Genomic DNA, 17,695 nt, shown 5'->3' with positions numbered 1-17,695 from the left:
CTTGGACTCGGGGCCTGCTCAGTGGCGAGCTCCTTTACCCGCTGAGCAGTCTCACTGCCCCCTTGGGCCTTTACTACTTTTTTCAGTCCACATCCTGCTTTCCTTATTGTTGTTTTGGAGGGCCTTGTTGTTTGTTTTGGTTTTGCCTTTGTGTCTTTGAAAGGGGTTCTCTTGTTGTTTAGAGAGCTAAGTAACTCAGCATGACCTTGAACTCAGTCCTCCTTCCTTCAGCTCCCAGATGCTGGGATCATGGGTGTACACCATGATGCCACACTGCATCCTGCTTTCTTGTGAAAGTCCTTATTTTCTGTTAGGTCTCAAAGAAACTGGGGGCAAATGGCTACCTGAGGTGCCTCTTAGCGTAAGAGCAGACTCTGGCCTCCGTCTCTCTCAGCATTGCTAGAGTATCTATTACATCGACCTGGCTCCTTTCAGCACTTCTCACGGCAGCCCCGCCCTTGACCCCCCCCCCCCCCCCCTTCTCCTTCCTATCTGTATAGCTCAGCCAGTTTGGCTGCATGCTGCCTTGGCTCTTCTCTTGGTTCTCTTTGCCCTTTGGTCTTCTTTTGTCTCTCTCTTCTTCCTCTCTTGCCCCCTCCCCCTCCACGGCCCAGTCTGTTCTCTGGTCTTGCTGGCCATCTTCAGTCTGGACTCTTCCACATGCCTCTGGCTGTGCGTTCCCTCACATCTACCATCACAACCTCTCCTCAACCACATCTAGGAGCAGTCACATCCTCATTTTCACTCATTCTCCTCTTCACTTTTTTTTTTTCTAGTCATCGAGGTCAAACCCAGGGCCTAGCCGATGCTGTGCAGAAGTCCTGTTAAGTGAACCGTATCCCCAGTTCTCTCCACGCGTCTTCTTTCTCTGCCCTCATGAATGTACACTTCTCCAGTCCAGCACCTTAACCACATGGCCCCCACAGCCCTGAACGTGTACTTTTCCAGTTCATCTCCTTTGCTTCAATGTGAGCTCTAAAATGTGTCAACTGTGCATGGACACACACACACACACACACACACAGAGTTTAAAATTGTCTTCTCAAGGGCAGAAGTGACCCGTGTGCGGCTTAGTAGTAGAAAGAGTGCTCACAGTGCCCTGGAGGCCCTCTGGAGATTGAGTGTTGCAGTGGTTCTGAAGCTTTCATTGAAGCCCCAGAAATTTGGCCTCTGTTGCTTGCTGCTCCTGTATATAAGTCCTGAGGGACTGGGAGACATACTCCTTCCTCCTGCTGCCTTTTCTACACTCAGTGACTTCTGTGTCACCGTCGACCGTAGGACACTCGGGGGTACTCCAGCTCTGGGGACCTGTGCTTTTTTGATTTTACTCTGCCTTCTTCTCTTGGAGTCTTTCATTTTTTTCCCCCTACTCATTCTGCACTGATATTTGAAGAACCTCCAGAGCCAGGTACTCTGTAGGGCTTGGAAAGTGGCCCTGAAGAAGCCAGGCCCTGGTCCCGCTTCAGCTGGGCTGGCAGTCTCTTGAGATGATGAACACAACCACCAGTTACCACTGGGATGCCTGAGAGTCCAGGACACATACCTATAACTCAGATCGCAGTCTTCTTTCAGAGAACGTGACGACAGTTAAGCTGAGACCCCTAAGATGACCCTCAGATGAGTGGGCTAACTTACAAGTGTCTAGAATGTTCTAGACAGAGGGGACAACATGTTCAAAGTCCTGAGGCTGCAGAAAGCAGAGGGCTTAAATGAGGCTGTGGGGTGAGGTTGGAGGAAGAGGAAGCTGAGGGGGCTTACCCCAGAATATAACCTGTATCACTAGCTGGTCCCCTGGTGTGTTCTTGAAGCCTCCCCCCACGTCCGTCTCCCTCTGCTTGTTCCACGAGAGAGCCCTTATCCACTGATGTTCTGAACCCTTCCCTCATCCCTGTCCTCCCACTCCAGCCTCTGTTTTCTTTCCCACCTGCTTGGCTTTGAGGCTGAACTCTTGGGGGTGGGAGGAGCTTCGGCTTTTAACTTCCTACAGAGAGAACAAAAGGAGTATGGTAAGGGTGTGAGTCAGCTTGGGCTGTGGTAACCAAGTGAGGACTGGGTGCTCTGAAACCCAGGAACTTATCTGGAAGTTCAAGAGGTTGGACCGAGATCAGGACGCTAGCCGGCCTGGTTTCTCCTAAGGCCTGTCTCCAGGATTTGCAGGTGGCTGCCTGTCCTCACATGGCCTTTTGTTTGTGCTCAGGCTCCCTAGTGTCTTCCCTCCACATCCAGCCCCTTCAGGGACAGGGTCAAAGCAGTACCTCATGCATGCCGGGCAAGCATTTCACACTGAGCTACATCCCTAGCCCGCTTCCTCTTACTAAAGCACCTGTTTTATTGGATAGGGCTCCACCCTTAGGATCTCATTTAACCATAAATTCTTCCTTAAAGGTCTTATTTCTGAACACAGTCACACTGTGGGTTAAGATTTAAACATTAATTGTGAGATGGGAGGAGAGGGCACAGTTTAGCTCATAACAGTAGCCTTTAAGTGTAGTTTCTGATCTACCAGAATAAACTGGACACTTCAACTTAGCACTATGTTTATATGCTTATGATTAAATGCATGAGAATGAAAGAAGACGTTGGCTTGGGGAGATGGTCACTGGAAATAATCTCTCTCTGTATCCCCTAACCCCCCTCCACCCCCCCACCCCCCACTCCCGTCCCCGTCCCCCAACCTCCCCAACCCCCGACCCCGCCACCTCCAGCCTATGTGGCTGAAGTTTTTCTTCAGTCAGACCCAGCTGGAAAACCTCAACAACCCCCTTCTCAGTGGGACTTCTGGGGCCTGGCTGTCTGTGGAGAGGCTCAAGGTTAGATGGGAGCTTCTTGGGAGGGGTTATCTTTGAGCTATCTCAGGTTCTTTCTCTAGGGACCAACTTGAGGTAGATGAGAAAGTAATGGGGGTCTCCTTCCATTAGCTAGCTGTTCCTGAGCAGTTTACTTAGCACTTCAACAAGCCAGTCTGTTGCTCTTTGGAGGTCAAAGTCTTCAGTCTCATAGCTCTTTGATTTCTTAGTGACCCCAAAGCTCCTTGTAGGAAAAAGGGGCTAGCTAAAGAAACCAACCCTGACCCTGGAGCCCAGAACCAGAGAAAGAAACGCAGCCTAGATCTGGGACCCGAGCCAGAGAAAGAAACACTTTATTCTTGAACCCAGAACCAAAGAAACATGCCCTTACTCTGAAACCACTGCCAAAGGAACCCATTTTGTCCCTGGAATCAGAGCCAGTGAAAGAAATAGGCCCTGGCCTTAGAATTAGAGCCAAAAAGCTAAGAAAGGCCAGTGAAAGAAACACAGTTTGGCTCTGAAATCAGGGCCATCTCTGCCCCTGACCAACAAAACTAACCAATCCCTGAGCAGAAAATCTTCTCTCTCCCTGGAGAAACTCCACCCATAAGAAATCCTATATAAGCCGGGGGGGTGGTGGCGTGCCTTTAATCCCAGCACTTGGGAGGCAGAGGCCAGTCTGTGAGTTCGAGGCCAGTCTGGTCTGCAGAGTGAGTTCCAGGACAGGCACCAAAGCTACACAGAGAAACCCTGTCTCGAAAAACAAAAACAAAATTGTATATAAACCGCCCACCTGTTCAGGTGTGGGCTGTTCTTTCCCACCTTGGCAGAGACAGCCACTCTCCTGGACTCCCCCTTCCCAAGTAAATCTCTTTATCAAAAGAGTCTTGGATGCGAAGATCTTTATTCGCTGGTGCAGAACAGAAGGACCTTGCTGAGACATCCCTTTCACTGGAGTTGGAAGAGATTGCTACATTTCTGCAGGGGTTTCGCCTTAAGCAGAATGAAGCAAAAGAAGCAACATCTTAGGCCGGAGAAGCGGAGCTCTGCTGGGAAGCCCCCTTAAGTGGGGGCTGAGCAAAGCTCAGCTGTAGCAGCTCTCCAGGAGAGGAGCAGGATTGCTATACCCTTCGGGGAGACCATCCCCCACCACACCCCAACTCCAGGTATTGCCTGACTCTTTGGAGCAGTCAGGACACCTTTCCCTCCAGAGCTGAGCTGCCCCCTTGCAGCTCCAGCTGCCAGAGCTGTCCTAGCAGCTCAAGGTGTCACCTGACTTCCCTGAGCAGTCAGGATACCTTTCCCCCAGAGTTGCAACACTCGCTTACATCCCTTTGTCACATAAAAAGATTGTTCAGAAGACAAGGAGAAGACTTCCTAGGGTTTTACTACTTGAAAGACATCTCTTTCACATTTATCTACCTATCTATCTATCTGTCTGTCTGTCTATCTATTTATATTTTTTCAGAGACAAAGTTTTTCTGTGTAATAGTCCCAGCTGCCCTGGATCTCACTCCGTAGACCAGGCTGGCCTCATACAGAGATCCGCCTACCTCTGCCTCCCAAGTGTGCCACCACTGTCTGGCCTCTTTTGCATTTATTTACGGTGTGTGTGTGTGTGTGTGTGTGTGTGTGTGTGTGTGTGTGTGTGTGTGTGTGTGTGTCACATGCACTATGGGTGCTTGGAGGTCAGAGGACAATTTGCAGGCGTCAGTTTTGTCCTTCCGCCTTGTGGGGTCCAGGGCTTGAACTCGGGTCATCAGGTCATGGTGGCAAGTTCTCTTACTTGTTGAGCTTGCTCAGTGGGCTGCAGTTCTGTGTATTTGAAGGATTTGTTAAGTTGTTTAACTCAGCTAGGTAAACATGCCAGGCATGGTGGCACACACCTTTAATCCCAGCACTCAGGAGGCCGAGGCACATGGATCTCTGAGTTCTAGGCCAGCCTGATCTACAGAGTGAGTTCCAGCACAGCCAGGGCTACACAGAGAAACCCTGTCTCAAAAAATGAAACCAACCTACCAACCAATCAACCAACCAACCAAACATACAAAAAACAAATCCCAAAAAAACCCCAGCCAAAGCCTGGCTTGTGTAGCGTGCATGTAACCCCAGCACCTGGGAGGGTGAGGCCAGAAGATCTTCAGTTCAAAGCCAGCCTGGACTATTTAGGTTAGACCTGTCCGTTAGTAGTCCTAATGCCATGCTTGATTTTAGCTGCCTTGGTTTCTTAGCTCCCAGTCACTGCTGGTCTACCTGGTTCTTGTCATAGCCCATGCTAACCCATGTTTCCATCCTGCTCAGGCTGGGCCAGGACATATCAGCTATTTCCAAAATCTGCTTACCCTTTTCCCTCCCTCCTGCTCAGTCTTCTCTTCCCCTCAGCCCACGGCTTTCTCCTAAATAGTCAGCAAGGAAGCCAGGCATGATAGCACACACATATAAGCCCTCGGGCTGAGGCAGAAGGAGTTTGAGTTTGAGGCCAACTGGGCTACACAGTGAGACCCCCCCCCCCCCAAATATTACCAAGAAACCACCTAGAAGTGTCTACTGACCGGCTTCACTAAAATGTTTATACTTCTTGGCTTCCGAACCCTTTATTCGTCTCATATAGATTCTCTACTGCCCTCAGCACAGCAGCCAGTCCTCAGCTCCTGGGATCTGCGTTCCTCCTTCCCAAGAAATCAGGGGCTGGCACCCCACATAGTTTCCTCCGTCTGCTCCTTCTCACTTCAAAGTCCTAGATTTGGCTGGCTTCGTACATCCGCCCATCACATCATTTCTGTCTCTGAGGATGTTGAATTCCTCATTATTGGAGGTTCACATCTCCTGCTGCCTAAACTACTTCAGTAGCTCCCTCTAAAATTCCTTTTACTCGCTTATTCTTATTGTATATGTGTGTGTGGTGTGTGTAGGCACATGTGGAGGTCAGAGGATGACTGTGGAGTTGGCTCCCTCCTCCTGACTTTCGCAGGTTTCAGGGCTCGAACTCGGGTCCTTAGGCTTGCAGACCGAGTGTTGAATAGCCCAGGAAGTCTGGGACTCTCTGGCCTTGGACTTGCCCTTTTCTTGCACTAGCCTCCGGAGTGCTGGGATTATAGGTTCACAGCACCATGTCCAGCTTTGTTTCTTTTTAGAAAAAATAATGTTTAATGAAATATAATTCATACATAACCCATTGAGTTCAAAAGTCAATTCATTGGTTTTAGTGTACTCATAGAGTTGTATAACCATTGTCATGGTTAATTTTTGAACATTTTATTGCCCCTTGAAAGAATACCCGTAGTCTCCATCCTCAGCTCCTTCATCTGCCTGAACTCTAGGCAACCAGTTAATCTACTTTCCGTCTCTAAGGGTTTTTCCTTTGTGGACATTTCATATAAATAGAATCATATAATATGCAGTATTTTGTAAGTGGCGTCTTTTTGCTAAGCACATTTTCAGGGTCATCCTTATTGTATTTCAGTGGCTCCCATTTGCTCTTAGGTTTTGTTTGTTTTGTTTTAGAGACAAATTCTCAGGATGGCCTGGAACTCACCATGTAGACTGGGCTGGCTTTGAACTAACAGCAAGCCTCTCTTGCCTCTGTTTTCTGAGTACTGGGTTTGTGGGCATGGGCTCCTATGCCCAGCTTCGTTTTCGTGATATTGTTTATTTTCCTGTTTCGAGACAGTCTTACTTTGTATCCCTGGCTGGCCTGGAACTTGCTATGTAGACCAGGCTGGCCTGGAACTCACAGAGATTGGCCTGCCTCTGCCTCCTGAGGCAGGCAGGATTAAAGGTGTGTGCCACCACACCAGGAGTTAATGATTCTGGAGCTGGGAGCCGAAGAGCATGGCAGCATCTGATTGGCTTCTGTGAGGACCTTTGCTCTGTTCCAGCTCAGGACAGAAAGCAGAAGGCAAGTGGGTGCCTGGGGAAGAGGCAGTGAGGAGTAGCCTCACATTCTAACAACTGACTCCTCGTTTGTGAAAGGCGCAAACAATCCTTCCCAGTGACTTAATGAATAACCTTTCTTAATGCTCAAAGACCCCACCATCTCCTGATGCCATTAAGATTTTTTTTTTTTCTAAGAAGGGTCTTGTTCCGTAGGCTGGCTTTGGGTTTGTCGTCCTCATCCTCTTTCCTGACCGCTAGGATTGTGATAGGTGGATGCCTCCGCCCCCCTCCCCCCAACAGCATTTCTATTCCTGCATTGGAAGGTTTTTCTGAGGTGGAGACCACATCAGTGATCGTATTCTGAGCATAGAACAGTGGGAGTTCTAGAAACAATTGTTGAATTGACTACCTAGAAGAGAATGGTTCTCTCCCCCGTTATTTCCATAGTCAGCAGGCTCGGTGACCGTCTTCACATTCTTTTCCTTTTTCTTTCTTCCATAGCCACACAGGCCGTTTTTCAGCACTAAGCAAGAAGTCCCGCCTCTCTCTTTGCCCTTGCAGGTGGCCCTGGGCAGCACATTCCATCCTCAAGCCAGTACTGCTGACCCCAGTGGCTGGCTGTGGCATACAAAAAGCGTCCTCTGGCCAGGGCTGTGGGTCAGCACGTGGGAGGTGGAATTTTGGGGCAGGAGTAGCAGATGGTCATCCAAGGGGTGGGCAGGGGACAAAGTACAGATCTCCGACAAGTGGTCCTGGGAGAAATGACTGAAATGGCTGCAGCCTCCCAAGTCAGAGAAGCGGCGAGGTTCTGAGTTAGATTGCTTACAGCACGGGCAGTCCCAGGGTAACCCGTCCCTAGATCCTGGGGGAGCTTTCTGGGTAAAATGTCAGTACCTAGCATCGTGTGCCCAGGGCAGGGCAGTCACCTCCTTCACAAGGTGTTTTCTCTCAGGACGTCTGCCAGGACAGTGTGCAGGTACTCAGGGAACTCCGATGTGTGCCTCTTTGCCCTGGTGTAGTTGCCTTTTGTGCGTACTGAAGTCACCAGGTATCCACTTAGTGATGGGGTGTGTGTGTGTGTGTGTGTGTGTGTGTGTGTGTGTGTGTGCGCGTGCATGCGCACGCTATTAGAAGGGCTTACAGACTCTGTCTTTCCAGGCTCATCTTGCAGAGGGAGAAGCACTTCCATTATCTGAAAAGAGGCCTTCGACAACTGACCGATGCCTACGAGGTAAAAGTGTTGCTGGGGACCTTCCTGTCGAGCACTGGGCATTCTCCTCTCTGAGCACAGAGGCCGTTGGTCTCACCTGTTGCAGATGCACCCATCGCATCACGTGGCTCTGGCCGGAACCAAGCTGCTGTTTCAGAGCGGGGACTCTGCTCATGAAAGGGCTGAATAAAGTCCCCTCCCTCCTGGTTGGTCTGCAGAGCTGGTGGGACAGCCTAGCTGGGCTGGGGGTCTCCATCATTTGACCACAACGTGCTTTCTGCTGACTCCCTTTACATCTTGATCAAGTCAGTCACCCTGTCGTCCCCACACCTTGACCCTGTAAAGCTGATCCAGTCTGTCTTGGCCAGAGGACCAGTACTTGGATCCTAGAGGACACTAGACACAGAGTGAATCTTAAAGCATGGTACTAAGAGCCGTGAGATTCATGGAAGAACCCCAGAACTGTGGTGGGGGTAGGAAAGGCTGTGACCAACACAAAGGGAAGCTCTGCCTTTAATTGGCTTTTATTTCAGAGTTCTGTATTTGATTTTTTGTGGAAGGGTTTTCCAAGTCTCAAAGGCAACCTGAGTAACACGGCCTACACCCCAACTCTGACATTTACTTCCTTTATAATCTGGAAAAAAACTGGTCTCCCTAGACCTCCTTTACTTTAAGTTGAACTGGTGGCTGGTACCACCACCTGCCCTGTCCAAGTGTCTGACTTGAAGTAGGATCGAGGTCTGTCCACACATCACCTCCAGAAGCCTTTGCCCAGTTTCCATCCACCCTCCTCCCCCTCCTCCCCTCCTCCTCCCCCTCCTCCCCCTCCTCCTTCTCCTCCTCCCCCTCCCCCTCCTCCCCCTCCTCCAGGTCTCAGTGCTATTTGTGCTCACGGCAGGCAGCACTTAACAGGTGTGTGTATGTAGGTTTGCCTTGTTCCAGAAAGACATGGGGCACCTTAGGCTCAGCGTCTACAGCCTCTTTCTCTAAGACAGTCGCTCCGATAGTCTACGTGCTGAGCACCCCAAGACACAGAACCAGTTTCCGTTATTACCAGGCCCCAATGTCTATAGTGCTTGATACAAGTAGATACCAAGTATTTGCTGAATCTGTAAATGAGTGAATTCAAGAAGATGGTGTGTTTCCTGGGAAAACAGCAGCATTTAACTTCCCTGTGTATAAGTTTTCACTCAGACTTGCTTGGCCACCTGCAGGGAAGGGACCTGTTGGGTTCAAGGCTTGTTTTCTATTATCCTTTTGTCACAGAGGGACATTTCATCTCCTGGTTAAGGCCACAAAGCAAAACATCCTTCATTTACTGATTGTTGTCCGAGCAAGGGTACCTCCTCCCCTTGCTCGCCGTAGGGACTGAGACAGATAAAGCCTTGTCCACAGGATCTTGGAGTGACTGAATAAAGGGTGTGTTTTCTCCTCGTTCTTCTTCTCAGTGTCTGGACGCCAGCCGCCCCTGGCTCTGCTACTGGATCCTGCACAGTTGGGAGCTCCTGGACGAACCCATCCCCCAAGTAGTGGCTGCAGAGTGAGTCCGGCTTTGGGGGCCCTGGGGTGTTCTCTGGAATGACATCTTGGATTTGAAATTCCTTCTGTCCCCATTTATTAGCTGTAAATGGGGAGGAAAGAGTGTTACAAAGAAACCTTTGCCCTTCCCTTGACCTCCAGCAACTTCCAGAAACTCCTCCACTCCGAAGCCTAGCGTTAGCTGGTGGGTGGAACAACTCTTTGAACTCCAGAGGAGTTTTGTTTTTTTCTGTGGCCTTTTCTCTCTCTCTCTTTCTTTTCCTCCTCCTCCTCCTCCTTTTTTTTTTTTTTTTAAAGAAAGTGTCTCTGTGTAGCCCTGGCTGTCTTAGAACTTGCTATGTAGACCCAGCTGGCCTCGAACTCACAGTGGTCTACCTGCCTTCCTTAAACACCTCCATGGAGGTGTGGAGGTGTATTGCCCGGGGACAGACCAGCTCTCCCCAGGACTAGAGGGTCACTGCCTTGGTGCACCAATGGCATGACTCACAGTTCCCGTAGACCTCCGACTGATGACTGGACTTGTAAGCAACTTAGATGTGTCCCAAGCTGCTGGTGCAGATGGCAGGGTGAGGTGGCGCCTCATGTTCATCACAATCCTATATTAAGGGGAAACCAAACCAAACCAAACCTCATCATGTCTCCAGCCTTGGGAATACCCGAGACAGGAAGGCACAGCCAGGAGCTGCGCCCGAGGGGTTTACTGAGAGTGCGTCTTTTTGGCTTGTGCGCCTCCACTCCCTTGTACTCCCAAAGGTGAGGAGTTTGGGACGCAAGGATCCCAAGCCAGGTTTGCTGTTCCACAGCAGAAGATGGCAGCTGAGCCAAGGCTGGTGGAGGCTTGCTAAAGTTCTCCCTAGTCCCAGAGCCCCTGCCTCGGTCACATTGTCAGGTCAGAAGAACAGAACTTACATTGTCTCATTCATTCTCTTTCACAATAATCTCTCATTCTTGCCTTCCTGGGAAGGGTGTCTTGTGATGAATGTCGACGGAGAAGATAATAAAGAATTAAGCCATTAACCCCTAGAATCCATGTTTCTGAGGCAGAGGGAAAATATGCATTGTTTTTTTTTTTTTTAAATCCAAACATTGCAACAAGCCTGCTTGCTTCCAGCCCTGGAAGTGGAGTTGGACAGAGTTTCTGCAGTAACAGGAGTTTAATGAAGGCTCCTGTGTTTTTGAAATACCAGTTGGGGGTTGAGAGTTGTTTGGGAAGCCCCCCACCCAACACCCACACTGTCAGGATGCTAGACTAGGAAAGATGCGTATGAGACAAGGGAGGGGGATGGAGGATTCGGTGAGAGATGCATGGAGCCTGAGAGAAGGCGGCACAGAGCGTGTGACGTGTACAGACAAGACAGGGCCCCTGCAGTGCAGAGCTCAGGTCACTGGCAGCTTTTTTGTAGGTTGTATAAATGGTCTTTTTTTCAGTGTGGCTTATCTGAGGACGTCAGTGTCACAGCTGCTTTTGTGGCAATACCAGATAGGAAGAGAGGGCCATGTGAGATGGTTCAACAGTCACCTGCTTTGATGTGTCGTGACCTGGGACACACATGGTGGAAGGAGAGAACCGGATGGGAAGAGGGGCCCCTTTAAAGGGTCTTTCATAGTGGACAACATCAGTAGTGCAGAGCTTGCCTGGCATGGTGGAGGCCTGGGTTTGATCCCCTACAGTGCCCACCTACCCCCACACCAAAGGGGGAAAAAAAACAAACAAAAAATGTTATGATTATGCATAGAAAAACAAAACAAAACAAAACACCACAGAAAGTTACGTGTGCATATGCTGCAGTTCAGTCTGGATAGTGAGATTGAAAATGATTGTAATTTTTGAGCTGGGCATGGTGGTGCACCCCTTTAACTCCAGCACTCCGGAGGCAGAGGCAGAGGCAGGTGGATATCTTTGAGTTCCAGGCCAGCCTAGTCTACATAGTGAAGTCTGGGACAGCCAGAGTTACATAGTGAGACCCTGCCTCAAAAACCAAAACAAACAAACAAACAAAAACACCCCCAAAACAAAAAAGGGATTACATTTTTTCATCTCTAAGCTTATTTGCATTTTCTACAGTATATCTTTATTTTTTTATAATTGAAGGAATGTTTTAGCCATGCTTGTTTTTAATACCAGCACCTGGGGAGGCAGAGGCAGACAGATCGCTGTGAATCTTGTAACCAGCCTGGACTATACAGGGAGTTTCAGGCTAGTTAGGGCTACACAGTGAGACCCTGTCGTCCCCTCTCTCACAAAAAATGGATATTTTGAAAATAGCCAATTTGTCCCAATAATTAATGGTCAAGAGTTTGCTTTAGAACTGCCTTGAAAGCATTTATGCATGGCTCTTTTGAGCATTGATTTAATAAACTTTATTTTTATTTTTTAATTTATTTCCAGTTTTAGAGACAGGTCTTACTTTGTAGACAGAAACTCACTATGTAGGCCAGGCTGACCTCAAACTCATGGTAACCTCCTGCTTCAATCTCTGAGTGCTGGATTTCAGGTAAAAGCCACCCCAGCCGTCTTGCTTTAATGAACTTTAAAGTCCAGTTTTAGGGAGTGAATCTAGGACCTTGTGCATGCTGGTAAGTGTCCTGTCATTAGGCTGTGTCCCCTAGCTTGACTTAGTGAGTGAGTGTGTGTGTGTGTACAGGTCTCATGCTTGCAGAGCAAGTCTCTTACCCCTGAGCCATCTCTCCAGCTCATATATTTTTATTTTGTTATTTTTAGTGTGTGTGTGTTGTATGGTGTGTATATGAGAGTGTAGATCTCTGGTGTAGGCATACCTGCACCATGGTGCATGTGTGGAGGTCAGAAGACAGCTTTTGGCAGTCGGTTCTCCACCTTGTTCAGGCAGGGTTTTTTTTTTTTTTTTTTGTTGTTGTTGTTGTTGTTTTCTTGTTTCTGAGGCTCAGCACACTCCAGACTGGTTGGCCCAGGAGCTTCCAGGTGATTATGTCTCCACCTCTCATCTCCATGTAGGAAGGCTGGGATTATGGGTTTGATTCCCCACATCTAGCTTTTCACTGTCAGTCTTGTGTGACAAGTGCTTTTACACACTGAACTTTCTTGATGGTCCCCAATGAACTGTTAAATGACTTAAGACTTTTAGATAATGATGCTGCATTTTTGTCTTATGCTTAGCAGCAATTAATTGATAATTCAGATAATACTTAAGATCAGAGCCTAGGAACTCTGACTGGGAGGAAATAACTATTTTTGTTATATCCAAAGAAATCTTACTGGCTTTTGCAAAAATGTGTGGATTGCTTTTTTCAACTGCCTGAACTAGGATAATGCCTTTTCATTTATCTATTTTATTTTATTTATTTATTTATTTATTTATTTTTTTGGTTTTTCGAGACAGGGTTTCTCTGTGTAGCTTTGCGCCTTTCCTGGATCTCGCGCTGTAGACCAGGCTGGCCTCGAACTTACAGAGATCCGCCTGGCTCTGCCTCCCGAGTGCTGGGATTAAAGGCATGCGCCACCACCGCCCGGCTCTATTTTATTTTTGTATTTTGGTTTATCCTTTTATTCATTAATATACTCAAATGTTGGCTCCCTACATTTTGAAAGACATTTTTAATTTTTTTTTTTTTTTTGAGACAGTGTCTCTATGTAGTCCTGGCTGTCTTAGAACTCACTTATATAGACCAGGCTGGCCTCGAACTTACAGAGATAGATCCATCCCCTCTGCCCCCTGAGTCCATCCCCTCTGCCCCCTGAGTGCTGGGCTTTAAGACAAGTGCTTGAAAGATGTATCTTAAAAATTAATTTTAGAAAAAAAAGCCGGGCGGTGGTGGCGCATGCCTTTAATCCCAGCACTCGGGAGGCAGAGCCAGGCGGATCTCTGTGAGTTCGAGGCCAGCCTGGGCTACCAAGTGAGTTCCAGGAAAGGCGCAAAGCTACACAGAGAAACCCTGTCTCGAAAAACAAAACAAAACAAAAAAAATTAATTTTAGAAAAATAAAAATCAGGGTTGGAATGATAGCTTAGCCATTAAAGGCCCAACCAAAACCTCGAGAGAAATGATAATTTTAATTCATATGCTGTAGGAGATTGGAGTTAAAGAAAGACCTTGATTCTTGTGGATTTTTATTCTAAAATTTTTTGTTGTTATTGTTTTTGTTTTGTTTTTCAAGACAAGGTTTCTCTGTGTAACAGTCCTAGCTGTCCTGGAACTCACTCTGTAGCCCAGGCTGGCCTCAAACTCGGAGATCTGCCTGTCTCTACCTCCTGAGTGCTGGATTAAAGGTGTGCGCCACCACCTCCTGGCTTAAAATTTTTATTGTTTGAAATAATTTTTAAATTTTTAAGTTAAATATAATCACATTATTTTCCTTCCCCCACCCCTCTGTGTCCTCTCCGGCCCACCCCTCCCTTACTCCCTCTCAGGTCTGCAGCCTCTTTTCGTTTATTCTGCACAAGGAAAGGAAACACTTTCAATTGTGGTCTGCTTTTCTCTCCTACCATAAGGTGACCTTGCAGGCAGAGAGCCAGCTCTGGAGTTTTAATGTTTCCCTGTCCTCGGCCCCGTGCCACCTGCGTTCAGCACACACACAGCCTACACATGTACAGAGGTTTCTCTCTCTAGCTTATTTGTTTAGGAAACAGCATAAGCCGGACTCCCTCTAGTGGACAGAACCACTTTGTTAACTTCTCTGCTGGCTGATCGAGGCTAGTGAGGCCAGGCCTTTATTATTACTGCAGGTCTCAGCTGTTTGAAGAATAGTAAATTCAGAGGTGGGGATTTGGATCACCTCTCATAAGAGGTTATACATAAATTTATTTGTGTGCCTACATAAAATAAACGAATAAGGAGTTTGGAGCAGAACACTTGCTTGGCTTAATGATTTTAGCATTGTAGGAAGTACTTTAATGTGGTCCCCAGTCTTAGTTATTAGCAGCTACTTCAGTGAAACACACAGAGCAGAGTGAAAATCACAGAGAGCCCATGTACTGTTAAAATTAGGCTTTTAGGTCCAGGATGTCGCTCGTCTGATAGAGCACTTGCCTAGCGTGCAGGAGGCCCTACCTAGGTTCAGCCTCAAGTATTGCAAAAACTGGTTGTGATGATGCACACCTGTAATCCCAGTCCTGAGGAGGTAGAGGCAGGAGGATCAAAAATTTAAGAGTATCCTTGGCTACATAGTGAGTTTGAGGCCAGTTTGGGCTTCAGGAGACACTGTCAGCAAGGATGACCTGAACTTCCAGTCTGCCTTCCTTTCCCTTCCAAATGTGAAGATCACAGGCTTCTGCACCATGTCATGTTTTGTACGCTGCTGGGACTGGAACCCAGAGCTTTACGTATGCTAAGCAAGCACTCTACCAAGTCAGCTGCAACCGCAGCCCCTCCTTAAAATTTAAAGTTAAAATATAAGTGGTATGATGACATCATACCGAGTCACCTGTCTTCTAGGTGCTTTTCTGGGCCAGGTCCTGTTGGTGTCTAGTGGGTACGGGTCAGGGAGGTCACTAAATACCTTTGCAGGATTAAGTCTTGAAACAGGAAACTGTCCGTGTCAGTCCTGCCAGTGTAGAGAAACCCTGCTCTAAATAACTCCCTTTAAACTTGACCATGCTTCCCAAACAGCCGTCTTCAGATGGGTGTGCATAGCCAAGACTCCGGGTAGCTCTAGCCTCCTGGAGCCAACAAGAGACGGAGTTCATCCTTCCCCTGTTCACGGTTGGACTCCATCGCCGAGGCATTGCCCTCTGTTACATTGAGATACAGCTGTTTTGTAGAATGACCTCTGGAAGAATCACTGCTGGAAGAAGCCAGGGATTGCCACTCAGAAGCATTTGCTGCTCCTCCTGAGCCATCCTGCGGATGGGTGACCGTTCCTTCTCCCTACTCCGGTCGTCCTCGTAACTTATTCCAGGCCTGTGGTCTCTGCGGTCACCTATTCTGGTGCTGAAGTCTCTTCTGTTTTGTTGGTTTTTATTTTGGTACTATTTTTATTTAGTTTTGTGTGCTGGAGATTGCACCTTTGTACTCGCCGGGCAGCCCACCCCCCTCCCCCGCTCCCCACCCCCCAGCAGAAATGTTTTTAAAGTCTAAGCTGAGTTGTTCTTACTCCAGACAAGCCTCACTCTGTAATTGACTTGAGTTTGGGCAGAGCCCTTTGAATGCATGAAGTGTGTAGCCGGGCGCCCTCCTTGCTGTTTGTCCGTAACAGTAATCCGTTAGTGGTTTGTTCCCTCTCCAGCCCTAGCACTCTTAAAAAATATTTAGCTATTTTTACAAGTATAATCTGAACTCCTCTTAGTTGGAAAATGGAGGCTAGGGCCAGAGGCAGTTCTTAGCGGGGCTGTGTTGACCCTTTGACAAGGATACTTCATTGTTGATTATCCGTATCTCACGGGCCCTGACCGCTGGGCCTTTCCCTTCTGTGTTCCTAGTCCTTCCTGATCCTGTATTTACATGCTTCCCCCCTCAGGGCTGACCCCAGTGTGTTACTTGCTGGTTGAACCTGCCTCATTTGTCTTGTTCTTACTGGTCTCTGATTTGCTTTCCTGCTGTTTTACATTATTTGCTAATTTACATAGTTTTGAATCCTTCGTTCCCATTGGTGACAGTTTCGTTCTGACTTTTTTTAGTCTAACCATTACTACAAGTTTAATAGGGCCGATTTATGAGGCCAACAGTAGGGCCAGTGAGATGGTTCAGCAGCTAACGCGTTTAGCACAGAAGTCTGACGACCTGAGTTTGATCTCTGGAATCCCTGTAAAGCTGGAAGGAGGGAAAAGTACACAAAGTTATCCTCTGCCTTCCACATGTCTGGAACCCCATCATACACACACATATACTTACATTATAATAAATGAAATTAAATTTAAAAAACTAAGGCCAGAATTCTCTTCCCTTGAACTTGATTCTCTTACAAGTTTTACGTTCTCTGTAATGGTTGAATGCCAGAGAAGCAGTGTTCAATAGAACGTCCCACAATAATGGGAAGGTTCTGGGACGTATGTGTGACCCAATATGGTCCCCATTAGCTAAGCACAGTTACCGAGCCTTTGAAATGAGGCTTGTGAGACCAAGGAGCTGAATTTTTTATTTTAATTAATTTGAATTAAAATTTAAGTTGCCTGTTGGACAGGACAGATGTTTCTAATTGATCTTCACATTGTGGTTCTCAGGCCGGCAGCATTGTCATCCCAGGGACTTGTTAGAAGCACAGAATCATCTGGATGTGGTGGTTCAGTCATGGTAATTCCGGTACTTGGGAGATTGAAGCAGGAGAATTGCTGCAAGTTCAAGGCTAGCTTGGCCCATGTAGTGAGTTGCAGGCCAGCCTGGCTACAGAGGGAGATCCTTTAAACAAAACAAAACTAAGCTGGACATGGTAGTGCACAGCATGGATCTCAGCACTCAGAAGGCAGAGGCAGGCTTATCTCTTTGAGTTCAAGGCCAACCTGGTCTACATAGTGAGATATAGGCCATCTGGAGTTAAATGGTGAGACCTTGTCTCAAAAAAACAAGAACAAAAACCCCCAGCAAAACCAAACCAAACCAAACCTAAGACGCACAGGTGATGTACACACTAAGTCTAAGTGAGCATTGGAGTCACACAGAGAGTCAAAAACCTGCCACCTTTCTCTGCCCTCAGTGATTCTGATTGAATTGGTATTAGGTATGGCTTGGTTGTTGGGTTTTAAAAAATACCCCTCAAAGTAATTCTAATTGTGTGGCAAAGATGGATGGTGCTCAGCGTTTGTGGGTATCCTAGTCACCTGGGCTCTGGTAACAGTACAGACTCGACTCAGTCAGCCCAGGTCTTGATTCCTCCACTGATTTTGGTGCATCCTTCGTGTCCAAGGGGGTTCCCCTTTGCTGGCCATTGCTATGTAAGCTGAGATGCAAAGCTCCTCCTAAAACAGCCCTGACCTGCACCCGTGTCTGCAAGCCCTCGTCTGTGGCGTCTCTGGAGGGATGCTTTTGGGAACATGGGGCGTTGTCACAGAGCTTCCTAGTTGCCATTTTATATTAGCTTCTCTTTAAGTGGTCCCCTCTTTCCGGGAGGTCACAGTATCGTTAATATTTTGGTTTTTAAAGTTGCTAAGAAGTCTGCTCACGACAGCTTGTCACTTCACAGTCAGTTTGTGTGCTCCTGAAGGTGCAAACTGGAAAGCCGCAGGGTCGGAATGTTCTGTAGTATGGCAGGGAGAGGCACAAGGGAGCCCCAGCTCCAGTTCCCTCACTCAGCCTCTTGGCTGTCAGCTGAGGGAGGTTGGCTTGGAGCCATGACAGCAAGGTGTCTGGAACATTCAGATCCCCACTCATTCCGG

General features: G+C 47.8%; 1 protein-coding gene across 2 annotated transcripts in view; it reads left to right on the top strand.

Moving 5' to 3' along the window:
* Fntb (farnesyltransferase, CAAX box, beta) overlaps window positions 1-17,695 on the top strand; it is a 104,540-nt gene that overhangs the window by 46,371 nt on the left and 40,474 nt on the right. For both annotated transcript variants that reach the window (XM_052739535.1, XM_052739536.1), the window contains exons 3-4: window positions 7,821-7,893; window positions 9,321-9,412. In XM_052739535.1, the coding sequence (XP_052595495.1) occupies window positions 7,821-7,893; window positions 9,321-9,412 (165 nt within the window). The remainder of the gene's footprint in view (window positions 1-7,820; window positions 7,894-9,320; window positions 9,413-17,695) is intronic.

This window comes from Peromyscus californicus, unplaced genomic scaffold, assembly GCF_007827085.1.
Source record: "Peromyscus californicus insignis strain IS unplaced genomic scaffold, ASM782708v3 Scaffold_15__1_contigs__length_86483966, whole genome shotgun sequence".
Classification (NCBI taxonomy): domain Eukaryota; kingdom Metazoa; phylum Chordata; class Mammalia; order Rodentia; family Cricetidae; genus Peromyscus; species Peromyscus californicus.
Note: the sequence above shows the minus strand (reverse complement) of the source record. Positions and strands in the feature narration are given on the sequence as shown.